Genomic DNA, 27,291 nt, shown 5'->3' with positions numbered 1-27,291 from the left:
GTTAGACTCCCTCTGGGAAGGGCATGGGGTTGGGAGCTGTTGATTTTGTTTTTTAAATGGACTATTTTTTTAGAGCAGTTTTAGGTTCACAGCAAAAGTGAGTAGAAAATACAGAGTTCCCACACACCTCCTCCCACCACACAGGCACAGGGTCCCTAACTACCATCATCCTACATCAGAGTGGTACATGTGTAACTCATGACCCTACACGGACAGGTCATTATCGTTTAGAGTTCATAGTCCATAGAGGGTTCACACTTGGGGGTGCACATTCTGTGGGTCTGGACAAGTGCACAGTGACATGTATCCGCCAGTGTAACATCACACAGAGTAATTTCGCTGCCCTGAAATCCTCCGTGTTCTACCTGTTCATCCCTCTGTCCTCCCAGCCCCTGGCAACCACTGATCTTTTTACTGTCTCCGTAGTTTTAACTTTTCTAGAATGTCATATAATTGGAGTCAAACAACAGGTAGTCTTTTCAGATTGGCCTCTTTCACTTGGTAATATGCATGGAAGGTTTCTCCATGTCTTTTTGTGATGTGACGGCTCATTTATTTTTAGCTCTAAATAATATTCCATTAGTTTTTGTCTATCCACCTATTGAAGGACTTCTTGGTTGCTTCTAAGTTTTGGCAATTATGTGGCAGTTGCTTTTGACTGTATACATTTCTATTTTGATTGAATATTGTTCAAGTATGTCTCATTTTAATATAAAATAAGGAAGCAAATTCTAGGGTTACTGTAGAACACAGTTAAAACTACAAGGGGGCTGGGTGAGGTGGCTTATGCCTGTAATCCCAACATTTTAAGAGGCTGAGGCAGGAGGATTGCTTGAGCCCAGGAGTTCAAGACCAGCCTGGGCAACATAGCGAGACCGCATTTCAGCAATAATAATAACAACAACAACAACAATTAGGGCTTTCTCAGCAATTTTTTTTTTTTTTTTGGAGACAGAGTCTCACTCTTTCACCCAGGCTGGAGTGCAGGAGGCTCACTGCACCCTGTGTCTCCTGGGTTCAAGTGATTCTCGTGTCTTAGTCTCTTGAGTACCTGGGATTACAGGTGAGTGCCACCACATCCAGCTGCTTTTTTTACTTTTAGCAGAGATGGGGTTTCGCCATGTTGTCCAGGCTGGTCTCGAACTCCTGGGCTCAAGCAATCTGCCCACCTCGGCTTCCCAAAGTGCTGGGATCACAGGCGTGATCCACTGCACCAGGCCTCTCAGCTTTTTTGCCAGGGCTTTCTTACTTAGTTGGCTGTTATGCTTCATGGTTTAAAATATGACATGCAAATATGACCAACAAAATCAGGACCAGGCATGTTGATATAAATGAGAACTCTCCAAGATGTTGTTGGACAAAAAAATTTAAAAAGTCTTTTCAGTGCCTTGTTCTGGGCTCTATGCTAGGATGGACAACTAATTTATTCAATCTCTCCCCATGTCCTCTCCCCTGCCAAAAACCACCTTATAGGGGTTTTCTTCTATTTTGTAGACTGGCTGTGTGTTCAGAGAGGTTGCTGACCTGCCTGAGGGTGCACAGCAAAAAGGTGCAGAGCTGGATTCCAACTCTGCCTCCAGACTCCATTGACATGGAAGAGGAAGCCTGGTCACAATGCCCCTGCTTACCAACTTTTTACAGGTGACCCCTCCAGGCCTGCCCTGTCCCAGGGAGCTGATCCCAGAACCCCCATGCTATTCATGAGCTGAGACCCATCAGGCCTGACAGAAATCATCATCATCCTGATAGATTTCAAATAGTCTGTCCAATTATCCCTGTAAACCAGCAACGGACCCCAGAAATCTTACCCAAACTTTGTTTCTCAAACTGTGGATTGCTTCTGGACATGACATAAAAATTCTCTGTTGCGCTGAGTTTGCTGACTTGGAGTTTGGACAACACACCCACCCCACGTTCTGGGGACGCACCCGGCTGTTGTCCTCCCCAGTCTGTAGCAATCAGATAACCTGGTTATCCCGTCCAAAGTTCAGAGAAGAATGGATGGGGCAGATTTGGCAGCTGTGCCTTTATTTCCTCCTAGGATAGGGACTGGACCAAGTAACCTCTCAGCCATATAACAAGCACAAAGTATGGTCACACAGGCCCTCCTCAGGTCACTGCCCAGGTGTGAGATCAGGACAATTATTAACTTATTCTTCCTAAGCTTCCATTTCCTTACTCTTAAAATAAGGCTAATAATAGTACTTCCCTCCAAGTACCTCCCTCTGTCATGAGAATTCAAAGAACTAATCTATGCAAAGAGCTCAGCACAGCAGTTTCCAAGCACTTGCACACAGCAGTTTCTAAGCACTTGCACACAGCAAGGACTCAGTGTATGTGAGCTATAATTACCATGAATACTTCTGCAGACCTTCCTGTTTTAAGGAAGGAAAAGACTGTCTGCATTTGGGTGGTGGGCTCCATCATCCTCTGGTAGAGAAATGTCTGCAGACTCAGAGAGCAGTCCCATGCCCAGTGCCAGCTGAGAGAAAGCTGCCTGCTCTGTCCATAAGCAGAGCCCACCAGGAAGACTCAACATGGATTGTTAGGTGTGAACTCATTATTCTTGTCTTATAGGTCAAAGTATTATTAACAGAAACAAAAGGGAAACCAAGAGAAAAGGCATATAGTAGACAGATAATAGCCCCCTAAAGATGTCCACATACTAATCCCTGGAATCTGTGAACATGCTACTAACATAGCAAAAATGGACTTTGCAGGTGAGACTAAATTATAGATTTTGAGAAGGAGAGATTATCCTGGATTACTTGGGTGGGCCCAGTGTAATCTGAAGGGTCCTTATAAAGGAAAGAGGAAGATGAGAGTCAGAGAGGAGATGTGATGAGGCCAGAGCCAGAGAGAGATTTGAAAGTGCCACCCTGCTGGCTTTGAAGGTGGAAGAAGGGGCCAGGAACCAAGGAAGGCAGGTGGATCCTAGAAGTTGGAAAAGGCAAGGAAGTGGGTTCTCTCCTAGAGCCTCTGGAGAGAGAGTGGCCCTGATGACACCTTCATTTTGTCCCAGTGAAACCCACTTCAGACTTCTAACCTCCAGAACTCTAAGAGAGTAAATTTGTGTTGTTTTTTCTTAATTTTGAGATAGGGTCTCACTCTGTTGTCCAGGCTGGAGTTCAGTGGTCTGATCACGGCTCACTGCAGCCCCAACCTCCTTGGGCTCAGATGATTCTCCCACCTCAGCCTCCTGAGTAGCTGGGATTGCAGGCACACACCACCATGCCTGGCTATTTTCTGTATTTTTTTTGTAGAGACAGGGGTTTCATCATGTTGCACAGGCCGGTCTTGAACCTCTGGGCCCAAGCGATCCACCTGCCTCGGCCTCCCAAAGTGCTAGGATTACAGGCATGAGCCCCCTTGCTCGGCCTGGAAACTAGTATAAAGCATTTCAAATGTTGAACTGGCAGGGCAGACCCAGGATGCTCATGCCATTTTTTAATCGAGTGAATGAAACAGTCTCATCAGTGAAGGCTCAGACAAATGGTGAAGCCTGCTCCAATGTCAAGGCCCCTTGGCTTTGAAATATGCGTCCTTCGATTTTCTCTGTGTTGACCGAGAGACAGAGGGTGGATGCACAAGAATTGAGAGACAGAAGGCTTTACAAGGAAATGACCAGAGTCCCCGGCCACAAGACAAGGGATTCTACCTGGTCTCCTGTGGGGTGGCACCTGGGGGCTGATGGCGTTGGTCCCCATGATCACGTACTCGTAGTGCACGCCTGGGTTTGGCTGCTGGTGTATCATCTGCTGACACAAAAATCAGTGTTACTGCACTTGGCACGTATGCACACCCCTTCTGGGTTTCAATGGCATTTACAGAACTACTGAGAAATAACTGGATTGGTTCACTCTAGTACACATCCAGTAATATCTGTGAACCTGTGGCAGATTAAACAGTTATTTCTGGATGGCTTTTTGTCATTTACTTTTGAAGAATGAAGAACTTAGGCTGAGCAAATCAGAAAAAAACTAAGCTAAGAGTCAAGATTTTCTAAACTCCAAAGGACAAGATGGAGCAACGGTAGCAGAACCTTTCTGTCCTTAGATTTTGCTCAGTGCTCTCGAAACATCCAACACAGATAAATACGTGTACACTGCAGGAGATCTGTTTTAACACTAGGTGGCGCGATAAACTCATGCAAACAAGCAGCAGACTTCCTGGATAGAGCCATCCCGGGATGCTTCAGGTTCCTTCAAAGTTCTTGACCTGGCTGGTGAGGCTGGCCCCCAGGTCTCTCTCCCTCTTTTTCAGGGAAAGCCCCAGAAACACAAAGAGATGGGGCCAGGAAAACAGGTAGAAGGGACCCAAATCTTACTGGGTCATATTCTCTTAGGAATGATGACAAAAATAGGACAGCAAGCAGGAATCTACGTAGGGCTGTGGAAGTCAGCAGCTGAACATTGTCTGGGCTGAAAACGTATTAAATGAGCATGGCCCAACAGAATACGTCCCTCTCTATCAGATTTGGAGCACACAGTCTTTGCTGCCCATGGCTTTCCTGATGGGAAGCAGTGTGGTGGGCTAAACCGAGCAGCAGAATGAGAATCCACAGTGTAAATATGAGCCGTGCAAGGAGACACGGTCGGGTTTGATGTTTCTGTCTCTGCTGCTTTATAAAGCAGCTCTCCTGTTGACCAGCTGTGTAACCTAGAGCAAGCCCCTTCACCCTGCAGTTTTTGATTTCTTCCTTGGGGAAGGAAGAGGTTAGAATCATGTCACTTTCAAAGGTCCTTTCCAGCTAGAAGCATCTCTGAGTCACTCCTGCATAGTGGGTCCTGTGTCTGTTCTTCCTGTTTATGCCATGATCTCTTATCACTCCCTACTGATGAAATGGGTCTTCATTTTATAAATTACCCAAAGGAAGGCAGACCTGAGAACCCCTGGGATTCTCCTACCCAGGAACCAATATCAAATCATCAGTGTTGCAGAAACGTGGTGGGCACTGAATCCCTGAGGGACACGGTTGTGTGACCTCAAGTTCCTGCTGTGTGGCCCTCATCCCCTCACTCCCTTTTCACATAATCTTTCTCTCGGTCTGCGGCTAGAAATCCTCCCTCCCTCTCTGGTGCCTCTTCTGCCTGAGCATTCTGCCAGTGCAAAACCTTGTCCCGTTTATGAAATTGCTATTGGCTTCCATTCCTAGACCACCCACAGTAGGCCTTTAACAACCTGAGTTTTTACCTCTGATGCCATTTGAAATATATTCAGAGTCAACCAACCAACTGGACAGTCTAAAAAAAAAATCCAAAATTAACTACAACAAGGCTTCCTTTGTAATTTCGAGTCCACTAGGCCCAAGAGGAAAGGACATAGAACTGTGTGTAGGTGGAGAAATAATGACAATGCAATTAATAATATTTCTAAAACTCTGACACAGCAAATATGTTAATCAGCTCAGCTTTGGGGACAGAAATAATGTGTATATTCATGGGTGATCTCAATCTTTTTATCAAAATGTTATTTCAAGCTTTTATTTCTTATCACCCTTTATTTCCTGGTCTTTTAAGAAGACTGAATTCTAGTGGTTTCCTTTGAATGTAAGGACCATTTAAAACTCTTGAGCAATTTCATATTTTAGTTTCACGTAAAATAAATTAAGGTTTTGTCTTCTATGAAGTAGGGAGCTTCTAGTAAATCTCTCTACTGTGACTCTGAGCTTTATTGTTTCATCTGGAGGGCTCTGGAGCTCTCCTTTCTTCATTTGCTCTCAGAGTTTGAACAGGGCTGGGAGCTGGGAGTGGCCCTGCCTTCCTTTAGGCTCTTGCTTTCTTTTGCCGTAAAAAGAAAACATGCCAAATTAGCATTATAAGGAAAGTGCCTGGAGGAGATCCAATGCTCATGAAATAAAGGGCAAGTTTTGCCTCTGATTTGGTTCAACAAGTAAAATTGGTTTTACTGCGTCAATAAACTCCGAAGGTAATAAGCATCTGGTGGAGTTGGAGGTTGCTGTGAGCTGGGCCCATTCAGAAGTAAAGGCAAAGGTGAACGCCAAGCATTCAAGGAGTGCCTCCAACAGGCTCTGCTCAAAGGGTTTTTATTGAGTATGGGCAATGATTTGTTGCTTATTTGTTCAGAGTATGTTCCTTAGAAGTGACAAGATTCAAAATCCAAAGAACAGTCCAGAAACATCCAAACTCACGTAGACATCCAAGATCTCATTGGTGGGACCTTCCGCCAAAAAGGACTCTCCGGCAGTGCTCGAAATCTCATTTGGACGCTTGTAGGTGAACATGGTCCCTCCGCCCTCGTATTTTCCTGGTCGATCAATTGCCCAGTTCCCATTGATGATGGAGCGTCCAGAACGACTTCGCAAGGCTGTTGAGAAAAATGAGACAGTTCTTCGGGTAAGCCCAGGGTGTGCACAAGAAACAGAACTGACTCCCCCAGTTTCTGGCTTCTTCACTTATCAAGGTTTTTGTTAGGATCCACTATGTGCCAGGCAATGATCCAGGCCCTGGGGCACCATTAGGCATCTAGATTACATCCCCTTGGGCTTAATCACTTCTTCAAGCCACCCTAATCCCTTCTATCACTTGGACTTAGTATAGAAATGTAGGGTGGGGGCTGGTTAGGTGAAAAAGATGTGGAAAATGGGAGGGAAAGGAGAAAGAGGAGGAAGAGAAAAAAGGGGGGAAGGGAAACGGATTTATATTATATACCATTATCTAGGTGAGAGGTTGCACACTGGCAGCCCACGAGCTGATTTTGGCCCATAGATGGGTTTAGTTTGGCTTCTGTAGTGTTATTAAAAAAAATAACTGAGCCCAAATTTAAGAATTGAAATATTTCACATAAAAAATGTAGAGTTCTGGCTTCTCTTATAAACCAGGAAGACATGTTAACATTGGCTTCACACTCCCTCATGGCAGCAATCGGCCAGAGCCCAGGACGGCTGTCCCTCTCAGATGGGCCCTATATGCTCTGATTTGCCCCAGTCCCCACCCCTCCCTGTTGACCCCCAACACTGAGGCTAAGTCTCAGTTTATTACCCCTTTATTTATGAATATGGGTGATTTATATCATTTATCATACTTGCATTGTTCTTTTTCTTATCCAATTTTTTCTCCCCTCCCAGCCCTCCCCCTTTTTTTTTTTTGAGACAGGCTCTTGCTCCATCGCCCAGGCTGGAGTGCAGTGGTGTGATCCTGGCTCAGTGCAGCCTCAACCTCCTGGGCTCAAGGAATCCTCCTGCTTCAGCCTCCTGAGTAGCTGGGACTACAGGCACGTACCACCATGCCTGGCTTGTGTGTGTGTGTGTGTGTGTGTGTATATATATATATATATATTTTTTTTTTAAGAGATCAGGTTTTGCCATGTTGCCCAGGCTGGTCTCAAACTCCTGAGCTCAAGCGATCTGCCTGTCTCAGCCTCCCAAAGTGCTGGGATTACAGGTGTTAGTCACCGCACCTGGCCCAGAATTTTTCTTATAATTCTCTCTACTTACATGTCTACTACAAGTGGCAAAGCTAAAGCCAAGAGGGTCACATGATTTTCTCGTGTACCTGGTCAGCTTCATTCATTTCTATGACCTTCCTGAGTTCCTGGGCATCTGAGGCTGTGGGCTGTGTTAGATACCCCACGTGCACCGTCAAATTTAATCGTCACAACATTGCACAGCAGATGTTATAATCCCCATTTTTCAGAGTGGCTCAGAGATGGGAGGGAACTTGTTCAAGTTCATGAGACCCATAGGGGTCAGACCTGTGATTCTGAGTCTGTACTCAGGAGGCAGGTACAAAAGGAGAAGGGGGCAAGGAACAAGGTGTTGGAGTTAACAGGAGAAGAAAGGGTGGCATCTGGAAATAGAATTTCTTCAGCTACCCTTGGCATCTGGAAATCCACAAGCCAAAGGAGGACTGGTTTAGAGAAGGTACTTTTTTTTTTTTTTTTGAGATAGAGTTTCGCTCTTGTTGCCTAGGCTGGAGTGCAATGGTGTGATCTCATCTCACTGCAACCTCCGCCTCCTAGGTTCAAGCAATTCTCCTGCCTCAGCCTCCTGCGTAGCTAAGATTACAGGCGCTCACCACCACGCTCTGCTAATTTTTGTGTTTTAGTAGAGACGGGGTTTCACCATGTTGGTCAGGCTGGTCTTGAACTCTTGACCTCAGATGATCCGCCCGCCTCAGCCTCCCAAAGTGCTGGGATTACAGGCATGAGCCACTGCACCCAGCCGAAGGTCCTGTTTTAAGTGCTATGTACATAGTAGACCTGTGATGGCCACTGGCTGTTTGCACCTTCGGTTTATAGAATTCCTAAATTTAACTTTTTATAATTTGTTATGGAAAAATGTATACATATGCAAAAGTGGTGTGAACAATATAATAAACCCCCATGTACCCACTGCTCAGCTTCAACAAGGATCAGCTCATAGCTTCTCTTGTGTCACATTGCAAATATGTATCCTTCAACTTTTCAGTAGGTACCACTAAAATATAAGAACTTTTTCTTAAACTCATTTTTTCAGCAGCGTTCCTACAATGGGCCTTCCCAGAGCTCTGGCCTGTAGAATCAGAAACTGCACAGAAGGGCTGGAGCGGCCTAAACTCCAGCTGGGCTCCCCCTGCAGACTCCACGCTGGGCTGGCTGGTGCCATGGCTGCAGGGAGGGCAAAGCTGCAGACCTTTCACTACTGAGTTACAAGATCAATTCAGCTTGCTGAGTAGCAAAAAAGGGTCAAGGGTGGAAACTGAGGAAGAATAGATTTGGGGCTATTCTTTATGAAGAATCACACTTCTTCAAAAGTGGTGTGGCCGGGCACGGTGGCTCATGCTTGCAGTCCCAGCACTTTGGGAGGCTGAGGCGGGCAGATCACCTGAGGTTGGGGGTTTCAGACCAGCCTGAACAAAATGGAGAAACCCCGTCTCTGCTAAAAGTACAAAATCAGCCAGGCGTGGTGGCGCATGCCTGTAATCCCAGCTACTCAGGAGGTTGAGGCAGGAGAACTGCTTGAACCTGGGAGACGGAGGTTGTGGTGAGCCAAGATCGCACCATTGCACTCCAGTCTCAAAAAAAAAAAAAAAAAAAAAAAGTGGTCCATATAATTTCTACCATTTTCTCACTTCCCACTAATTCCTCAACCATCTCCAATCTGGCTCCTGCCCCCATCATTCCATTGATGAAATTTAAAATTAGCGTCACCAAGAACCCCATGTTGCTAAATCCAATGGGTGTTTCCCAGGCCTCCTCTTTTTCAGATGTCTTGGCAGCACTTGGCACTATTCCATCCTATTTGAAACACTCTCCCCCTGGCTTCTGGGAACCACACTCCCCTTGCTTTCCTCCTGCTCTCAGGCTGCTCATTTCTGTTTTCTTTTCTGTCTCATCTTTCTCTACCTGGCTATTAAATATCAGAATTTCTTAAGGAATAAGAGTAGACCTGCTTTGGGCACTATATTCCTTTCATGAGCAATTTCCTAGGACCACGATTTCAACTACCATATGTGAATGACTCACAAATTTACGTTGACAGGCCAAACTTTGCCTCTGGCCTTAGAATTTCCTTGCCAGCTTCAGTCAGATGTCTTGTCTAAAGCTGAACCCAACCCCAGCCTCAGTGTTTCTTATCTCAGTAAATAGTACCACCATCCACGTAATCAGAAACCCAGGAATCATCCTGGATACCTCCTCTCTTCCTATCTCCCCAAATCTAACCCGTCATCAAATCTTATTTAACCTCTTCCGCCTCTCTTCATGTCCACTGCCATAACCCAGGGCCAGGCTACCATGAGATCTCATCTGGACTAATAAAATATCTTCTAATTGATCTTCCTGTTTCTCTTCTGTTCAGCTAGAACAATGTTTTCAGAACGTAGATTAGATCACCAACGATGGCTCAAAATCCTTCAATGGCTTTCTATTGCTCTAGGCAAAAAAGGCTGGGCGTAGTGCCTCACGCCTGTAATCCCAGCACTTTGGGAGGCTGAGGATGGCGGATCATGAGGTCAGGAGATCAAGATCATCTTGGCCAACACCGTGAAACCCCATCTCTAGTAAAAATACAAAACTTTAGCTGGGCCTGGTGGTGGGCACCTGTAGTCCCAGGTACTTGGGAGGCTGAGGCAGGAGAATGGCGTGAACCCAGGAGGCGGAGCTTGCAGTGAGCCGAGACCACGCCACTGCACTCCAGCCTGGGTGACAGAGCAAAATTCCATCTCGGGGGGGGAAAAAAAAAATCTATCTATCTATCTAATCTATCTATCTATCTACCTATCTATCTATCTATCTATCCATCCATCCATCCATCTATCTAATCTATCTATCTATCCATCCATCCCACCATAAAGGCCTCCTCCCCCAGATGTTGCATGCAGCCCAGTCTTACCTTGCATCACTGTTCTCTCTGTGCTCTGCTCCTGGGCCTTCTTTTAGCCCATCTACAACATCATCTTGCCTCCACAGTGCTGTCCCTTCTTCCAGAAATGCTCCTCCCTCAACTCCAAGTTCTACTTATTCTTTTTTTTCTTTTTTAAATAAAGACAAGGTTTTACTCCTGTTTCCCAGGCTGGAGTGCAGTGGCACAATCATGGCTTACTGCTCACTGCAACCTCCTCCTCCCAGGCTCAAGCAATGTTCCCACCTCAGCTTCCCACAGGTGTGCACCACCACAATCGGTTAATTTTTGTATGTTTTGTAGAGATGGGGGTTTCACCATGTTGCCCAGGCTGGGTCTTGAATTCCTAAGCTCAAGTGATCCTCCTGCCTTGGCCTCCCAAAGTGCTGGGATTACAGGTGTGAGCCACCATGCCTGGCCCTATTCATTCTTTAGATGTCAATTTCTCCAGGGCAGTCTTCTCCCACCCCCAGTCCAGGCCCCTCTCTTCCCTGCCATGCTCTAAGAGATGCAAGAACCTTTCCTTCAAGGCATTTAATTCAGTTTAATTCAGTTTGTCCATACACTTACTGAGATAATTATTTGATCAATGTTTGTCTCCTAGTACACTGCCAGCTCCAAAAGATTTCATCACCATTACAGTCTGAGAGTCTAGCATAGTGCTCGCCACGTAGTAGGAACTGAATGTTTACACAGTAGACAAGGGCAAACAGCTCAAAAGAAAAGCAAAGAATAATAAATAGGCAATTCACAGAAAACCAAGTACAAGTACTCCGTAAGCAAATGAAAAGATGCAGTACACTGCCAGCTCCAAAAGACTTCATCACCATTACAGTCTGAGAGTCTAGCATAGTGTTCGCCACATAGTAGGAACTGAATGTTTACACAGTAGACAAGGGCAAAGAGCTCAAAAGAAAAGCAAAGAATAATAAATAGGCAATTCACAGAAAACCAAGTACCAGTACTCCATAAGCAAATGAAAAGATGCTCCGCCTTACTTATAATTCAAGAAATGAAAATCAAAGCCACAATGGGATCATCCTGACCATCCAGATACCTAATGCTAAATGACGAGTTAATGGGTGCAGCACACCAGCATGGCACATGTATTCATATGTAACTAACCTGCACATTGTGCACATGTACCCTAAAACTTAAAGTATAATTAAAAAAAAAAAGAATACATGATTATCCAAAAAAAAAAAAAAATTTAATATTGCAAGTATTGCCAGGTGGGTAAGCAAGCAACTATCGATGGCATTGCTGGTGGGAATGTAAACAGACTCAGCCATATTGGAGGGCAATTTGATTACACAGCTAAAACTTTAAACGCCCATACAACCTGACCCAAGAACTCTACTTCTAGGAAACTACTTGAGAGATATACTTCTATAAGTATACAAAAATGTTTCTAACAAGGATATTATCTGCCAATTTTTTTTAATTAGAGAAAAAAAACTCACCTAAACATCCATCCATAGAACATTGCTTAAGACAATTGTAACACTGGCTATCCACACAATGGAATACCAAGTGACTTGAAAAAGAATGAGCTAGGTCTGTGTGTGTGGGTATGGAAAGAATTCCATTATACATTTGTGAATGAAAGAAAAATTCAGAACAGTGTGTTTGGTATAATCCTGTTTGTGCATACTTTTAAATAAAAGTATAGACATAAAATATATACATAAAATGTTTAAAGAAGGATAGTCACAAAACTATTAACATTTGGGACAGGAACTGGGGTTTATGTTGGGATGGGAGATGAGAAGGGAGACATTTATTTCTCATTTGCTATCTCTTCACTGCCATTTACAATTTGTTTTACCATATGCATGTATTACCTTCTTTAAAGTTTAAACATTTTGAATCAATATAATGGACATGGTACAAGCAGAAATACTTGTCAAAGGTATTTTCTCTTTTTTATAGCTTCTTCTTACAATCCCATTCACAGCATCAAAAACGCAGAATTGAGGTAGGTTCTGGCTACGATTTTATTGCTTTTAATGGGAATATCGTAGAAGAGGTTATCATCTGGTAACTAAAAATCCATTAAAGAACCATTTGAAGGACAGCACAGGAGGAATCTGCAAGGACCTCCCTATGAGATTAAAAATTGGTACCTTGAATCTTTTTACCATCTATTACTATTACTCACTCATTCTCTCTAAAGGTTTGGGTTAATCTTGAATCATACAATAGCAAATAATTTTTAAAATGCCACAACAGATTATTAGCAAATGTGGTCCTGATTCCATAGGTCCATGAATTGGCTTCTGAAACAGCTCAAAAACTAGCCCCCATCTGGCCTTGCATATCAAAAACAGCTGCGGCTACAATTTATATGCCTGCAAGCAGTTCCAGGGCTAGGAATGGCATCCAGAACCACCTCACAAAAAGGTGCAGGTGGCTCCTGGCTTTTGCTAGAGGCTGTGTTCACTGAAGGTCAAGCTTTAACAAAGCCTGTTTGAAGGGCAACCTCATGGCTATGTCAATATAAAGATACCTTCACTCTCATTTGACATTTGGGTTTTATTCTTTTTTTTTTTTTTTTTGAGACAGGGTCTCACTCTGTCACCCAGGCTGGAGTGCAGTGGCACCATTATAGCTCACTGTAACCTCGAACTCCTGGGCTCAAGGAATCCTCCTGCCTTGGCCTCCTCAAGTGCTGGGATGACAGGTATGAGCCATCATGCCTGGCCCCTTATTCCAGTTGTAGTGCTGGGCAAATATTTTTGGCCTAAACTGTGGGTACCAACAACGCCATTCTCCAAGATTCATATAACAAGAGCTTATATATGCAAGCCCTGATTATCATATACTTTAACCCCATAATCTTTTATTTATTTAGGTTTTGTTTTTTTGAGACAGGGTCTCACTCTGTTACTCAGGTTGGAGTGCAGTGGCACGATCTCAGCTCACTGCAACCTCTGTCTCCTGGATTTAAACGATTCTCTTGCCTCAGCCCCTTAAGTAGCTGGGATTACAGGCATGTGCCACCATACCCAGCTAATTTTTTTTTTTTTTTTTTAAGACAGAATCTCGCTCTGTCACTAGGCTGGAGTGCAGTGGCACAATCTCAGCTCACTGCAACCTCTGCCTCCCGGGTTCAAGTGATTCTCCTGTCTCAGCCTCCCCAGTAGCTGGACTATAGGTGCCACCATGCCCAGCTAATTTTTGTATTTTTAGTAGAAACAGGGTTTCACCATGTTGGCCAGGATGGTCTCAATCTCTTGACCTTGTGATCTGCCTGCCTCGGCCTCCCAAAGTGCTGGGATTACAGGCACAGGGGTGAGCCATGCGCCCAGTCTTTTTTTGTATTTTTTAATAGAGACGGGGTTTCATCATGTTGGCCAGGATGGTCTCGATCTCTTGACCTTGTGATCTGCCTGCCTTGGCCTCCCAAAGTGCTGGGATTACAGGCACAGGGGTGAGCCATGCGCCCGGTCTTTTTTTGTATTTTTTAATAGAGACAGGGTTTCACCATGTTGGCCAGGATGGTCTCAATCTCTTGACCTTGTGATCTGCCTGCCTCGGCCTCCCAAAGTGCTGGGATTACAGGCACAGGGGTGAGCCATGCGCCCGGTCTTTTTTTATATTTTTAAATAGAGACAGGGTTTTACCATGTTGGCCAGGCTACTCTCAAACTCCTGACCTCAAGTGATCCGCCTGCCTCGGCCTCCCAAAGTGCTGGGATTACAGGTGTGAGCCACCATGCCTGGCCATAATCCCATAATCTTAATGCCCATTGTGATGATGACCCAACCACTTGTTCCTACAACCAAAATAAAGAAGCTGGTTTCCCTACAGCAGACACATGACTATGATCTAGATGTTTGTTTCCTTCTTTGAGAAATGAAGGTGAAGTTCTTTCTAGTTTCTGGCTGGGAGATAGGTTAGCTAAAAAAAAAAAAAGTTTCTCCTAGCAACAAATCGCAAGCTTTGTAATGTTTCAGCAGTTCTTGGAAGCTACAGTAAGTAGCCGAACAAACTCAATACTGAAGTGTCAGACATCACTGGCCACCAGTACAATGCCAGATGGAGGTCGGAAGCCTGGCTTCTTTGCCATTTCTGGTCTAAAATATGAGCTTCCACGGAATCCCACACATGCGCATGAACCCAAATGGGTCTCAGAATGTGTTAGCTAATGTGGATACCCTGAAAATGAAATACAACTCTTCCTGTACTGCCTTGGCGGGTTCTGTGAATTCCATCTTTCTTCTCACTAACCTCCAACTGAAATTTAGCATTTAGTTTTATTATGAATGTGGTAACACCCATAATAGTATGCAGGACTGTGACTCTATCACCGACAGAAATCATATAGATATTCATGGGACATTACAGAAGTTACTGATATTTTGAAATATTATTTAAGAACTCATAACTCTTTTAAAATTATGATAATTATTATATCCTCTAGGAGGTCTCCTATTTTAATGTTAAAGAAGCATATAGCTGGGCACAGTGGCTCATGCCTGTAATCCCAGCACTTTGGGAGGCCTAGGTGGGCGGATCCTTTAAGCCCAGGAGTTCAAGACCAGCCTGGGCAACATAGGGAGACCTTGTCTCTATCTAAAGTAGAAAAATTAGCCAGGAGTGGTGGTATACACCTGTGGTCCCAGCTACTTAAGAGGCTGAGGCGAGAGGATCCCTTGAGTCCAGGAGGTTGAAGCTGCAGTGAGCCGTAATTGTACCACTGTACTCCAGCCTGAGAGTGGGACCCTGTCTCAAAAAAAAAAAAAAAAAAAAAAAAAAAAAGAAAAAGAAAAAAAAGTACGTTATTATACAGCAAGTTTGTTTGTTAAAGAGTATCTTGATGGCCGAATGCAGTGGCTCATGCCTGTAATCCCAGCACTTTGTGAGGCTGAGGCAGGCAGATCGTTTGAGAGCAGGAGTTTGAGACCAGCCTGGGCAACATGGAGAAACCCCATCTCTACAAAGAATTAACAAAATAGCCAAGTGTGGTGGTACACACCTGTAGTCCCAGCTACTCGGGAGGTTGAGGTGGGAGGATTGCTTGAACCCAGGGGGTTGAGGCTGCAGTGAGCTGAGATCGTGCCACCGTACTCCAGCCTGGGAGAAGGAGTGAGACCTTGTCTCAAAAAATATATCTTTTGATAATTGTATTTCAAGTCTCAAAAAATATATCTTTTGATAATTGTATTTCAAGAGAATTGGTTTCCTTTGTACTCTTCTGTATTTTATTTATGAGTTTAAAACACTGTTCTGAGAAGGTACCCATAGACTACCAAGGAGTTCTGCTTCCATCTGGATATTCCTGTTTAAGAATTCTAATCTTCAAAATGTCCTTCTTTCCTTCTGACCAAAATGTCAAACACATGCGGTAATGCATTAAAATTCTGTTAAAAGAAAAGCAAACATTTCTTCTTAGGTAGACCAAGTCTAGTTTGATGTAATGTCCAAATTATGGTTTCTGTTAAACAAATATACGCAGATATCACACAGTAATTTTTTTTCAGTCAGATTCACTTTGGCATTTTGGGTTTGGATGGACTCAAACCTGTGTGAGTTTCTAAAACATGATGTAACACATTTGGACTGAAAATCAGAGAGGATCAGAGAAAGAAGGCTAGCTTTCTCTTTGGCACTCTAATCACAGGTTGTAAGGGGTTTGAACGAAGGGAAATGCCAAGGCTTTGTTCTTATTTCATTGCTAAATTATAGCAAAGTATGTCTAATTCTCATTCTTTAAAATGTTACAAGGTTTGATTTATTCTGACTCTAAATTTCCTTTGAATACTAACTTTAAAGAACGTTTGTGTGGTTTAACTTTAAAGAAAGTTTATGTATGTTTAAGCCTCAAATAATGTTGTATGAAATTGATCCCACCTATGGTATAATAAGAAAATAAACTGGTCAAAAAAGTACTGGGGGCTGTAAAGGTACAGCTCATGACTTTGGGAGCTAAGTCCATGGAGCAGTCAGACACATGCCAATACAACGTGACCAGAGAGGCTGGTAAAATTTCCACGAGATGCAGAGGCTCTCAGAGAGGGGGTGGCATTTGAGCAGAGATTTGCAGGGAGGAGTGGGTCACCAGACAGAGGATGAAGGAAGGGCACTGGGGGTCTTGAAGAATGGCATGGACAAAGACAGAGGCAGGAGGGGGCATGACCTTAGAAGGATGGAGAAAGGAAGTTGTGGGGCGCTGGGAGTGTGCATAGATGGGAGCCCCTGGAGATGAATTTGGATGGAAGACATCAGGCAGACTGTGAGGGCTGATTGTGGGCACTGGGATGCCTAAAAGATTTTTGATCAGGATACGACAACTGAGATCTGGTTTTAGGAGCCTACACTGGCAGCTGAATAGGAAGATGGGTAGCGTGTGATACCCAAAGTTCATTCACGCCACAAACAGTTCTCACGTACCTACCATGCCTCTCCCAGCCCATGGACAGAACCAGCCCTGCAACTGTGACCATCTCAGGCCACACTCCCCTCTTCAGGCTGAGCTGTCCACTTGCCACGAGCAGGGAACGACTATGTCTGCCCTTTAGAAGGAATTCCAGGAGGCTAATTTTGTCAATGGGTCTCATTATAGCCCAATTTATCTAGAAGAGAAACCTGATATCTTTCTCATCCCAAAGTAGCTGCTTCCTAATTCCCTCCTCTAAAAAAATAAATTGTTCTCCCATTACTCAGATTCCAGTTTTTGCAATCTTTTTTTTTTTTTGAGACAGGGTCTCGCTCTGTCGCCCAGGCTGGCATGCAATGGCATGATCATGGCTCACTGTAGCCTCAACTTCGCAGGCTCAAGCAATTCTCCTACCTTAGCCTCCTGAGTAGCTGAGACTACAGGTGTGCACCACCATGCCCAGTTAAGTTTTTATTTTTTTTTGTAGAGACAGGGACTTGCTTTGTTGCCCAGGCTGGTCTCAAACTCCTGGGCTCAAGTGATCCTCCCACCTTGGCCTCTCAAAATGCTGGGATTACAAGCATAAGCCACTGCACCCAGCCTGCTGTAAGTTTTTCACAGGGCAGGAGCCCTGTCTCATTTAGTACCTGACCAACAGACACTCAATAGATATTGCCAAGTAATGCTGGCAGCCCCCTCTCATGGTGGTGGGGGGTCTTGTTCAAGGGCTAGTCACTTAATGGCCCCATCACTGCTCCTTTGTCTCCTGTGCTACTAGCTCCTGCTTCTAACTCTCATCCCTAATCTTAGTGTCTATGCCCTGTTCTTTGATGTTTAATCAATTGCTTTTGTGATTTTTTTTTTTTTTTTTTTTTGCTATCCTAAATGCTGTATTTAAGTTTCTCAAGATTTTTTTTTTTTTAACCTCAGGAGCAGAAAGGTGAATTAATCAGACTCTTTAGCCTGTGGCAATTTTGTTGTATAAGGTCCTCCTGTCTTATTTTTCCCTTTATGCCAGATTCCACCACCATCAGTCCCTGCCTATCCCAACAAGCACCTACACTAATGTGATACAGATATGTAACTTACATAAATGTTACTGGGTTTTCCCTTTGCTTTTTATATTGTCTTTGTTGCTGAAATGTCCATCTAGATAATTGCTTTCTAACTGCCATATAGAATTCCATGGCATTCACCTACCTCAGTTTACTAGGCCAATCCCCTAGGCCTCTGGAGCCTGGTTTTAAATTTCTTTGTTATAGTCCACAGTGTCAGTAAAGAGCTGGTATTTAGTGATGACTCATTGGGTATTTGTTACAAAACACCAGAAGCCAAGAAGGCCCATTTTCAAAAACAGAAACCCATTACTAGGAAGAGGAAAAATATCTTATCAGGGCTCACATATGTATGCAAAAGACAGCAACATGTGCGCCAGAATGCATCTTCCTCCTGGCACAGAGAGGGAAACTGGAGTTGCCTAAAAAATAAGATATCAGAGGTGGGGTAAGAATTCAGCTTTTATGGCTCTTGGTCATCTGGTCAGGTCTGACCCAGAAGTTCCCATGGAGAAACATCTGTGGTGACCCTCATGGAGTTGAATATTAGGATTCTACATGAGGAAAGTCCAGGATTCTGTGTGAGTGATCAGAACACATGAGGAAAGAAGCATCCTATATATACTGCAAGGGGGGACGCCCCAAGAAGTGAGACCTGCTTGGTTTGAGGGAAGAAGGCCCTGGAAGTCGGGTAGGAGGATGATAGTGTGCGGTCAGGTGTGCACCGTGGCTGGGCAGGATAACAGCCCACTCGCTGGCCTGGCATCACTCCACAAGTACAGTCAGCTATGATCTAAAGCACTGGTCATTAGACTACAAAAAAACCAAAAACCAACACACACACACACACACACATACACACACACACACACACACCCCCACCCCACACTCTATAAAACAGGAAAGTGCTCTATGAACAAAAATAATTAAATCAATACTCCAGTGCGATTCTAGCATAGTACTACAGTGCAATCCTACAGCACGATTGCACTGTAGTGTGGATTTACTTCTTTCATTTATGTGGTAATTGCATGGCCAAACATATCCTATACTGGGTTGAATAGTGTCCTCCCAAAATTCATATTCACCTGGAACCTGTGAATGTTACCTTATTTAGAAATAGGATCTCTGAAGACGTTATTTAGATGAGCTCATGCTGCATTAGGGTGGGCCCTAAATCCAGTATGACTGGTGTCCTTAGAAAAGAAGGCAATTTGGACAGGCAGACACAGACACACAGTAAGAATGCCATATGAAAACGAAGGCTGGGACTGGAGTTAGGAAGCCACAAGCCAAGGGAGGCCAAGGATTGCCAGCAAGCACTGGAAGCTGATAGAGGGTCACAGAACAGATTCTTGCTCTAAGCCCCCAGGAAGGAACTAATCCTGCTGACACCTTGATTTCAGAATTCTGGTCTCCAGAACTGTGAGAGAATAAATTTCTGTTGTTTTAATCCACCCAGTTTGTGGTATCTTGTTATGGCTGCTACAGGTAACTAATGTACATCCCTATTATCTAATTCATGTGTGTGCTTGCTTCAGGGTTGGCATGTTTGGTGGCTGTGGAGTGGTGGGTGTTTTGATTGGCTTGCAACAGACTAAAACACCAATATTTGAAGCCAGTGTTAAATAGACCTATCCTAAATAGAGGGAAAAAAAAAAAAAAAAACCCAGGGCCTAATTCCAAATTTTGAGCTCCAGATCTGTGGCTAAATTGCGATGACATCGGGGAATAAGTGGAAGGGTTGATCTCAATGTCATGGGACAGCTGATGTTTTAAATTTTATTATACTATGAACCAACATAGGATAGTTCTTTCTTTGATTTTACAACACACACACAAACACATACACACAGAATGGCTTCCACATTCTGTTCTAATTACTTGCTCTCATTAAAAAAATATAAACACACAACTAAATTCCATTTCTGTTCTAGGCACTGTAGAATCCAAAGCCCATTCAATGCTGGGAATTTGGGTAATTAAAAAAAAAATTCCAAAAGTTAGTGACTAAACATAGGAAATTTGAAGTATAAGCTTGACTGCAATGAAAAGATACAAGATTGTGAGGGGAATTTCAAATGATCCATTCAGAGTTGTAACCAACAAGGCATTGTCACCATGGGTTCCCAGATGATGGCAGGAATTCATTCCTGACTACCAAACGGACTGCTAATGGCAGAAGTAGTTAACCTAAAAAATACAGGATGTACATAGACGCTAATTTAATACAAGGGTTTTGTAGAGACACAAATGAACCCAAACTTTGGTGTTTTTGAGTATTAGAACTCCAAGCGATAACTGAATATCAATTTTAATATCCTTTGGGAACAGATGTACATAAACAAATTCCTGTTTAATTATTTTGAGTGTCGAGTTGTGATTCTCGCATGCCATACTCCTGCAAGACTGACCCACTTATGTCTCTGGAGTTATAAGGGTTATGTATCTAATGATGGCAGCTTGTCCACCCACTCACTAGTTGAACAGGTAGGAGACATTTCTGTCACAGTAACAATTTAACACTTTATTTTTATTTTTATTTATTTAGTTTTCATCTTTTTATTTTAGGATTGGGGGTACACGTGCAGGTTTGTTATGTGGGTAAATTGCGTGTTGTGGCGGTTTTGTTGTCCAGCCTGGAGTGCAATGGCATGATCTCGGCTCACTGCAACCTCCACAAGCGATTCTCCTGCCTCAGCCTCCCAAGTAGCTAGGATTACAGGCATGCGTCACCACGCTCGGCTAATTTTATATTTTTAGGAGAGACAGGGTTTCACCATGTTGGTCAGACTGGTCTTGAACTCCTGATCTCAAGTGATCCACCCACCTCGGCCTCCCAAAGTATTGGGATTACAGGAGTGAGCCACTGCGCCTGGCCAGCATTATCTTAAGAAAAGAAAATGCCAAGGCAAAACTTCAGCATCCTTTTAGCTATATTTAATTTTGTTAATTCTGCTTTTAAATTTTATAAGTCATGTCCAACAGACACTCCTACAGCTTATCCATTAACCTATCCTAACCTATCCTAAAAGTCCACCCCATGCCTGCACCACCCTGCCAGGCATTTTCAGTCATTCAACAAAGAGTAGTTTAGCACCTACTATGTGCCAGGCAGTGTTTTAGGTGCTGGGGATAGTAGCAGTGAGCAAAACAGAACCCCCCCCTCCCCAACAACACCCACCACACATCTTTGCCCTCATGAAGCTTACATTTCAGTGCTTATATAAACTATCTTCATCTCATCATCTTCTGGGACAGGGTTTTGTGGATGAGAATAAGTTCAGGAAAGTTAAGTATTAAGGCTGGTGCAAAAGTAATCAATTAAAAGTAATGTCAAAAACCACAATAACTATTGCACCAACCTGATACTTTGTCCAAAGTCACACAGTAAGTAACTATCAGAGCTATGATTTGACCCCATATCTGCTTGTCTTGTTCTATGGCTCACCCTCTACTCCACATTGGAACAAGGAAATAAGATAGTAGGTGTGGGGGCAACTGGACAGTCAGCTTCTCACAGGTTCTGAAACATTGTCCAATACAATTTTTTTTAGGTTTCACATCCATCCACAAATCTTTTAACTAGTTAGGCCTGTTAAAACATCAATGCTTTCCCTTTAATGTACTATCTTTAGTCATTTCTAATCTATTATTTAAGATGGCTCAAATTACCCCTTTAGCTTGGTAGAAGTTGGAAATGAATTTATCTGGGGTAGAGGCAGGATGACAGACTTAATATCTAAATTCTACTTTGATGTCCAATTTGGTGGCAAAGCTCACAGCAGTCATCTGATTCCTCCCTAATGATATCCTGGTTGTCATGGTGATGGGAGGGGATTGTGAAATATCACAATGAAGCCTTATATAAATCTATTTTCAAGCTAGATGGGAGACATTCGAGCATGACATCAATAAAACGTAAGATGCTGTAAGATTGTGTAAGCCCCACTATATCTCTTTTTCAGAACCCCAAGGGGCAACAGCTGCTGAAAGAATCAGCAACATAGGTGTGGGCAGAGGGCACAGTGACCTCCATACAACAGCCTCTAGGGCCCTGCAGAGGATACTAGGAGCTCGTTAGGAAAACAGCAGGAAGGACCAAGACAGTTCCTGAGGGCAGTTCCCAAAGGCCAGAGGGTAGCCACACAGCCCTGGAAGAGGGAGAATTTAATGCTTGGGAAGGACACTGTGGGAGCTGCCCTGCCCAATGGGAGGGACCAGAGCATATGGGGTTCTAAGATTACAATGATGGCATCTTGGATTAAGACGATTCCAGTCACTGTTTTCTACCACTACCCAAAAGCCTTTTAAACTAAACTTCCCAGGTTACCTTGGCTTGAGAAGCCTGGGCTACCTCATTATTGATCATAATATTAACAATTATCATAGCATTATGTTGATTCAACAATTAATTCAACTTTTACAGATGTAAACTTGATGTTTTAAAATGTATTAGTTTCACCTCCTTGAAAAATTTCCCTTCCCCAATCTTTCGTCCCTGGTAACCACTGATCTGTTCTCCACATCTATGGGTTTGCCTTTTCCAGAATGTCATAACAAATGGAAGCATAGAGTATGTGGTCTTTTGAGTCTGGCTTCCTCCACTTAGCATAATGCATTTGAGATTAATCCATGTTGTGTGTATCAGTGGTTTATTCTTTTTATTGCTGGAGTAGTATTCCACTTCATGGATGTACCCTAGGTCATCCATTCCTTAGTTGAGGCTGTTCAACTAAGTAGTTCAGTTGTACTAGGGTAAAGGGCTGTGAATAGAGGCTTATCAATTTTATTGATATTTTCAAAGAACAAGTATTTTGTTTCTTAATTTTCTCTATCGTTTTTCTGTCTTAAATTTCACTGATTTCTGCTCTTATTTTTATTATTTCCTCCCTTCTGCAAAGCAAAATCCAAAGAAATATGATTTGGGATTAACTTGCTCTTCTTTTCCTAGTTTCTCAAGGTTGAACATTCACATTATTGATTTGAGATCTTTCTTCTTTTCCAGGATAAGCATTTAATGCCATAAATTTCTGCTAAGCACTGCTTTAGCTGCATCCCACACATTTTGACATGTTGTACTTTCACTTTCATTCAGATGAAAATATTTTCTAAGTTCATGTGAGAATTCCACTTTAATTCAGTGATTGCTTAGAAGTGTGTTGTTTCATTCCTATGTTATTTTTTAATATTTGGGAAATTTCTAGATCTCTTTCTGTTACTGATTTCCAGTTAAATTCCATTATGATGAGAAAAGCGATGTTTATATTACAGCTATATTAAAAATTTTAAAGTCTGTTTTATGGCCCAGAATATAGTTTATTTTAGTGACTGTTCCATGTACACTTGAAAAGAATATGTGTTCTGCTGCTGTTGGTTGCAGTGTTGTATAAATGTCAATTAGGTCAAGTTCTCTACTTGTTCTATCAGTTATTTTAAGAAGAAGACTAAAGTGTCCAAGCATTATTGGGGATTTGTCTATTTCTCCTTTCAATGCTATCAGTTTTTGCTTCATGTGTTTTAGACTTTTGCTGTTTAGATGCATATATACCTTTATGGCTGTTATGTTTTCTTGGTTAATTTCCCCTTTATTATCATGTAATTTGCCTCTTCATTTTCAGTAATTTTTCCTTGTTTTGAAGTCTACTCTGTGTAATATTAATATAGCCACTCCTCCTTTTGGTTAGTATTTCCCCAATATATCTTTTTAAAAATTTGTTTCCTTTAAATCTATTTATATATATCATTACATTTAGAGTAGATTTCTTATAGACAGCATATCATTGGGTCTTTCTTTTTCAATCTAATCTGACCATCTACATTTACAACGAGTAGTGATTAGATTTCGCTCTATTTTATTACTCTTCTTTTTGTCACCTTTTTTATTCCTGTTCTTTTTCCTTTCTTTTTTGTACTTGCATAATTTTTAGTATTCCATATAATTTATCTATTTGCATGTTGGTCATATCTCTTTGTACTATTTTTTAGTTGTTGTCCAGGTGTTAAAATATACAAACCTAATTTGTCATAGTCTACTTTGAGTTAATATTTACCATTTCAAACAAAATGTAGAAATTTTAAAAGCAACAATGGGAAAAGCTCTGCATGTGCGGAGGCTAGGAATATAAGGAATATAGGGGAATTTTCTGTACCTTCAGTTTTTCTGTGAACCTAAAACTGATGTAAAAAATAAAGCCTATTTTCAAAAAAAATCTGAAACCAAACAAACACAAAATAAAGGTCCTTTAACTCTCCCCTGTTTATATTTGCCATGTGTATTTCATCTACATATATTGAAATTCTCCCAATGTTATATATATATATATTTTTGCTTTCAATAATCATGCATATTTTATAGAACTGAAGAGGATATGACTTTGGCTTTTTCTTTTAACCTCACAATAATCTTGGTAAATAGGTAAGGAGATATAATGAATTCCATTTAAGAGGCAAGGAAACTAAGTTATATACTTGTCTGCTCTGACACAGCTGGCGAAGAGTTGAACCAGGACTCAAACCTATATGCTATTTCTTTCCCCTGTACCAGGCTGCATTTTGTTCCTCATTTGTAAGTTACAGCTTTGATACAGCACTAGAGTCTGTGTGGCACAGAACGTACCATGAAATTGTAAAAATATATTGGCAATGAGAATACCTAGGTTCAAGACCTGCTCTGCTCACTGCAGGTCATAAGGAAAGAGCTCAATCCAGGCTTAACACTCAACTTGTGAATGCAGAGCTTGGGAACTTTCACAGATGATAATAAAGTATTTTTTCCCCTTGAAGATACTATATGAGCCAGATGAGATGGGTCTTACATCCTCTATGTGGCACCAAGATAATAAGCCAAAATTGACCTGGGTCTAGTTTCTGAGGCACTGGGTCAACCACATTCTGGCTGATGCTGTTCATGTTCCCAACTAATAAACAGATTAGGTCCATGGCCATTTATCTTGGCTCTCCTCCATTTGGGATTCGCTACTTCTATTCATCAAAATAATCAAGATTCCAACTACAGATGGCTGAGTAAGAAAATCATTTCTGTGGAAATCCTATTTCCCTTCCCTTAAATTGGTGGTTTTTAAAACTGTGTTCCTTGGAGTCCAAGAGATTTTCATTAAGTTTCCAGATTTCTACAAAGTGTCCTCAGAGGTCATCCTGGAACAGAGGGTGTAATGGAATGGAGGGGGGCACCTCCCTGTTGCTTTGTTTTAAATACTTTATGTTATTTGAACAAATAGTTCCTTGGAATTAAATAAATTGGAAAACTTCCACTTTGGAGCATTGACTCAGCCCTCCAGGATGGGAAAGAGCTTGAAGTTTATCTGTCTTAGTCTACCTCTGTGTGGAAGGCTTGAATTCATCATCACCAAGTGACATCCAGCCTGGATCTGAGCAGCTTCAGAGGCAGGGGATTCCCCACATCCCTAGCCGCTCACCCCCGTCTTGACTAGTCCTGATGCTTTTACTCCTCCGTGCATCACTGCTTCTCAAACTTGGCTGCCCATGGCAAGCACCTGAAAAGTTTTTTTTTTAAACTGATGCCTGGGCCTCACTCCCAGAAATTCTGATTTAATGGGTTCGGGTACAGCCTGGGCAATGGGAGATTTGAAAGTTTCCTGGTGATTCTGATTTGTAGCAAAGTTTGGGAACCATTGCCTTAGATAAGCTAAGATCTACACACTGCACGTGTCCACCCAGTGCTCTTACTCTTCCCTGGAAAGCAGAGATAACAAGTCAAATCCATCTTCCACATAAGACCCTTAAGAAAATACAAAGACGGCTTCACTTTCTTCCCAGCGTTTCCAGTTAAAGTCCCGGTGCTTCCTAGATGCCTCCTCCTGCCACATGTTATCTGGCTGATCTACGCCATCTATAGACCAGTGAGGAGTCCCCCTGGAAGGTAATAACTAGGATGGGACTGATCATGGCACAGGAGAGCAGAACCGTGATGCCCCTTCTTCTCCACAGTCCACTTCGATTGCTGCAGCTCAGCTTTCCATGGAACCCCACCTACATGATAAAAACGCTTCTATTTTTTTTTCACACAGGTGCTGCTACTAAACTTTTTTTCCCCATCTTATATTTGGTCACTAATTACCGGCTAAGGCCTAACGACAACCAGAAAACCAAATCAGCAGAACCTGTAGGCAATTCACCCTCACATCCTGTAGCATTTTACAGTTCGCAGAGTAAATTCACACACCTTATTTTAATTACTCCTCCCCCTAGCTGTCCTTATTCCAATCCCGTTTTCCAAGTGAGAAAGCCAGTTTTAGAGCAAAGAATAGGCGTGCCCCCAAACCACATGGTTAGGAAGTAGCAGAGTAGGGGATGTAATCCATTTTGTGATCTGTATACCACGCGACTCTACCTCCCACGTAACTGCACAGTCCATGGTAGTCCAGGGACGGGACCTCACAGCAGGGAAACCTCGGCTTAGCGCTGCTTCGTGTGGCAGTGTTCCAGGGCCACCCACGCTCTCTGCACAATTGTGTGCAGCACCATAACCGCAGGACAGGGGTCTTTGCCACAGTGCTGAGAAAATAGGCCAGGTTTCAGGGCAACGCTATTTGCCCCTCACTTTAAGTGCTGACAGAAATTAGGTGGTGACTTAAAAACTTCCTTGGAGAAAGACTGCCACATGCATGGCTCAGCCAAAAACTAAACCAAACCAAACCAAACACCAAAAAACACTCCAGGTCAGAATGGCAATCCGTTTGGCAAAAGTTCCTAACCCAGCTCAAGATGAATTCCTTGCTGCATATACATGTGATGCCTTATTCTCCTTTTGGTTCCTGACATGGCTTTGCACTAGGACTGAAAAAAAATCTCATAGCTGACACTTAAACGATATACCCTTTCAGTTAGTTTCTATATAGTTTGGTTTTCTGGCTGCACATTTGGTATGTTCTCAGGACTCTCTCATTCAAACTCCCATTACTGACCCTACTACAGGTCTTCATTTCACTTATTTCATGGGTTGGGCTAAAGACAAGGCCAATAGCCCTTGGCCCGGCACTGGGCGTGGTAGGTCCCAGATGCAGGCAATAAGGAGGTGCATTGTCTATAGAGGATTGAAAAACAGTCATAAAACTGTCTAGAAGTGGTGCTTTTTATTATCATCGTGTAAAATACTCTCCCCTGCTGGGTCAGAGCACTCCTACTCTCCCTCCTCCCCAGCCTTGGCAGGTCACTGATGACGTTCAATCACAGACTGCAGTCCCAATCTGCTAAGGTCTGGGATCTGTTTTTGTCCTGTGTCCAGTGAGTTGGGCAGACAGAAGTCACATCTAACCAGGCTCGGCAGGACTTCCACAAAACTTCCCGGACAGTACAGATGGAAGGGAACTCAGTTAACTCTCTTAAAAACAATATAGTCCTAAAAGATGGTGCAGCTTCTATGGCGGAACCAAAAACCAGAGCAAACTGGATTTTAAGAGGCTCCACGAATATACTCTTGCAAAACACAGTGGTTATTCCCAAGCTCTGGAAAGTATCAGGCTGGAAAA

The 27,291-nt window shown here is 42.9% G+C and overlaps 1 protein-coding gene across 3 annotated transcripts in view; it reads right to left on the bottom strand.

Annotated features, from left to right (window-relative positions):
• THSD4 (thrombospondin type 1 domain containing 4) overlaps positions 1–27,291 on the bottom strand; it is a 680,304-nt gene that overhangs the window by 46,945 nt on the left and 606,068 nt on the right. For all 3 annotated transcript variants that reach the window (XM_024232473.3, XM_063716704.1, XM_024232474.3), the window contains 2 exons: positions 6,152–6,327; positions 3,659–3,755 (listed from right to left, as the gene is read on the bottom strand). In XM_024232473.3, coding sequence (XP_024088241.3) covers positions 3,659–3,755; positions 6,152–6,327 — 273 coding nt within the window. The remainder of the gene's footprint in view (positions 1–3,658; positions 3,756–6,151; positions 6,328–27,291) is intronic.

This window comes from Pongo abelii, chromosome 16 (assembly GCF_028885655.2).
Source record: "Pongo abelii isolate AG06213 chromosome 16, NHGRI_mPonAbe1-v2.0_pri, whole genome shotgun sequence".
In the NCBI taxonomy this organism is placed as follows: Eukaryota; Metazoa; Chordata; class Mammalia; order Primates; family Hominidae; genus Pongo; species Pongo abelii.
This window is presented reverse-complemented; position numbering and strand designations above follow the sequence as displayed.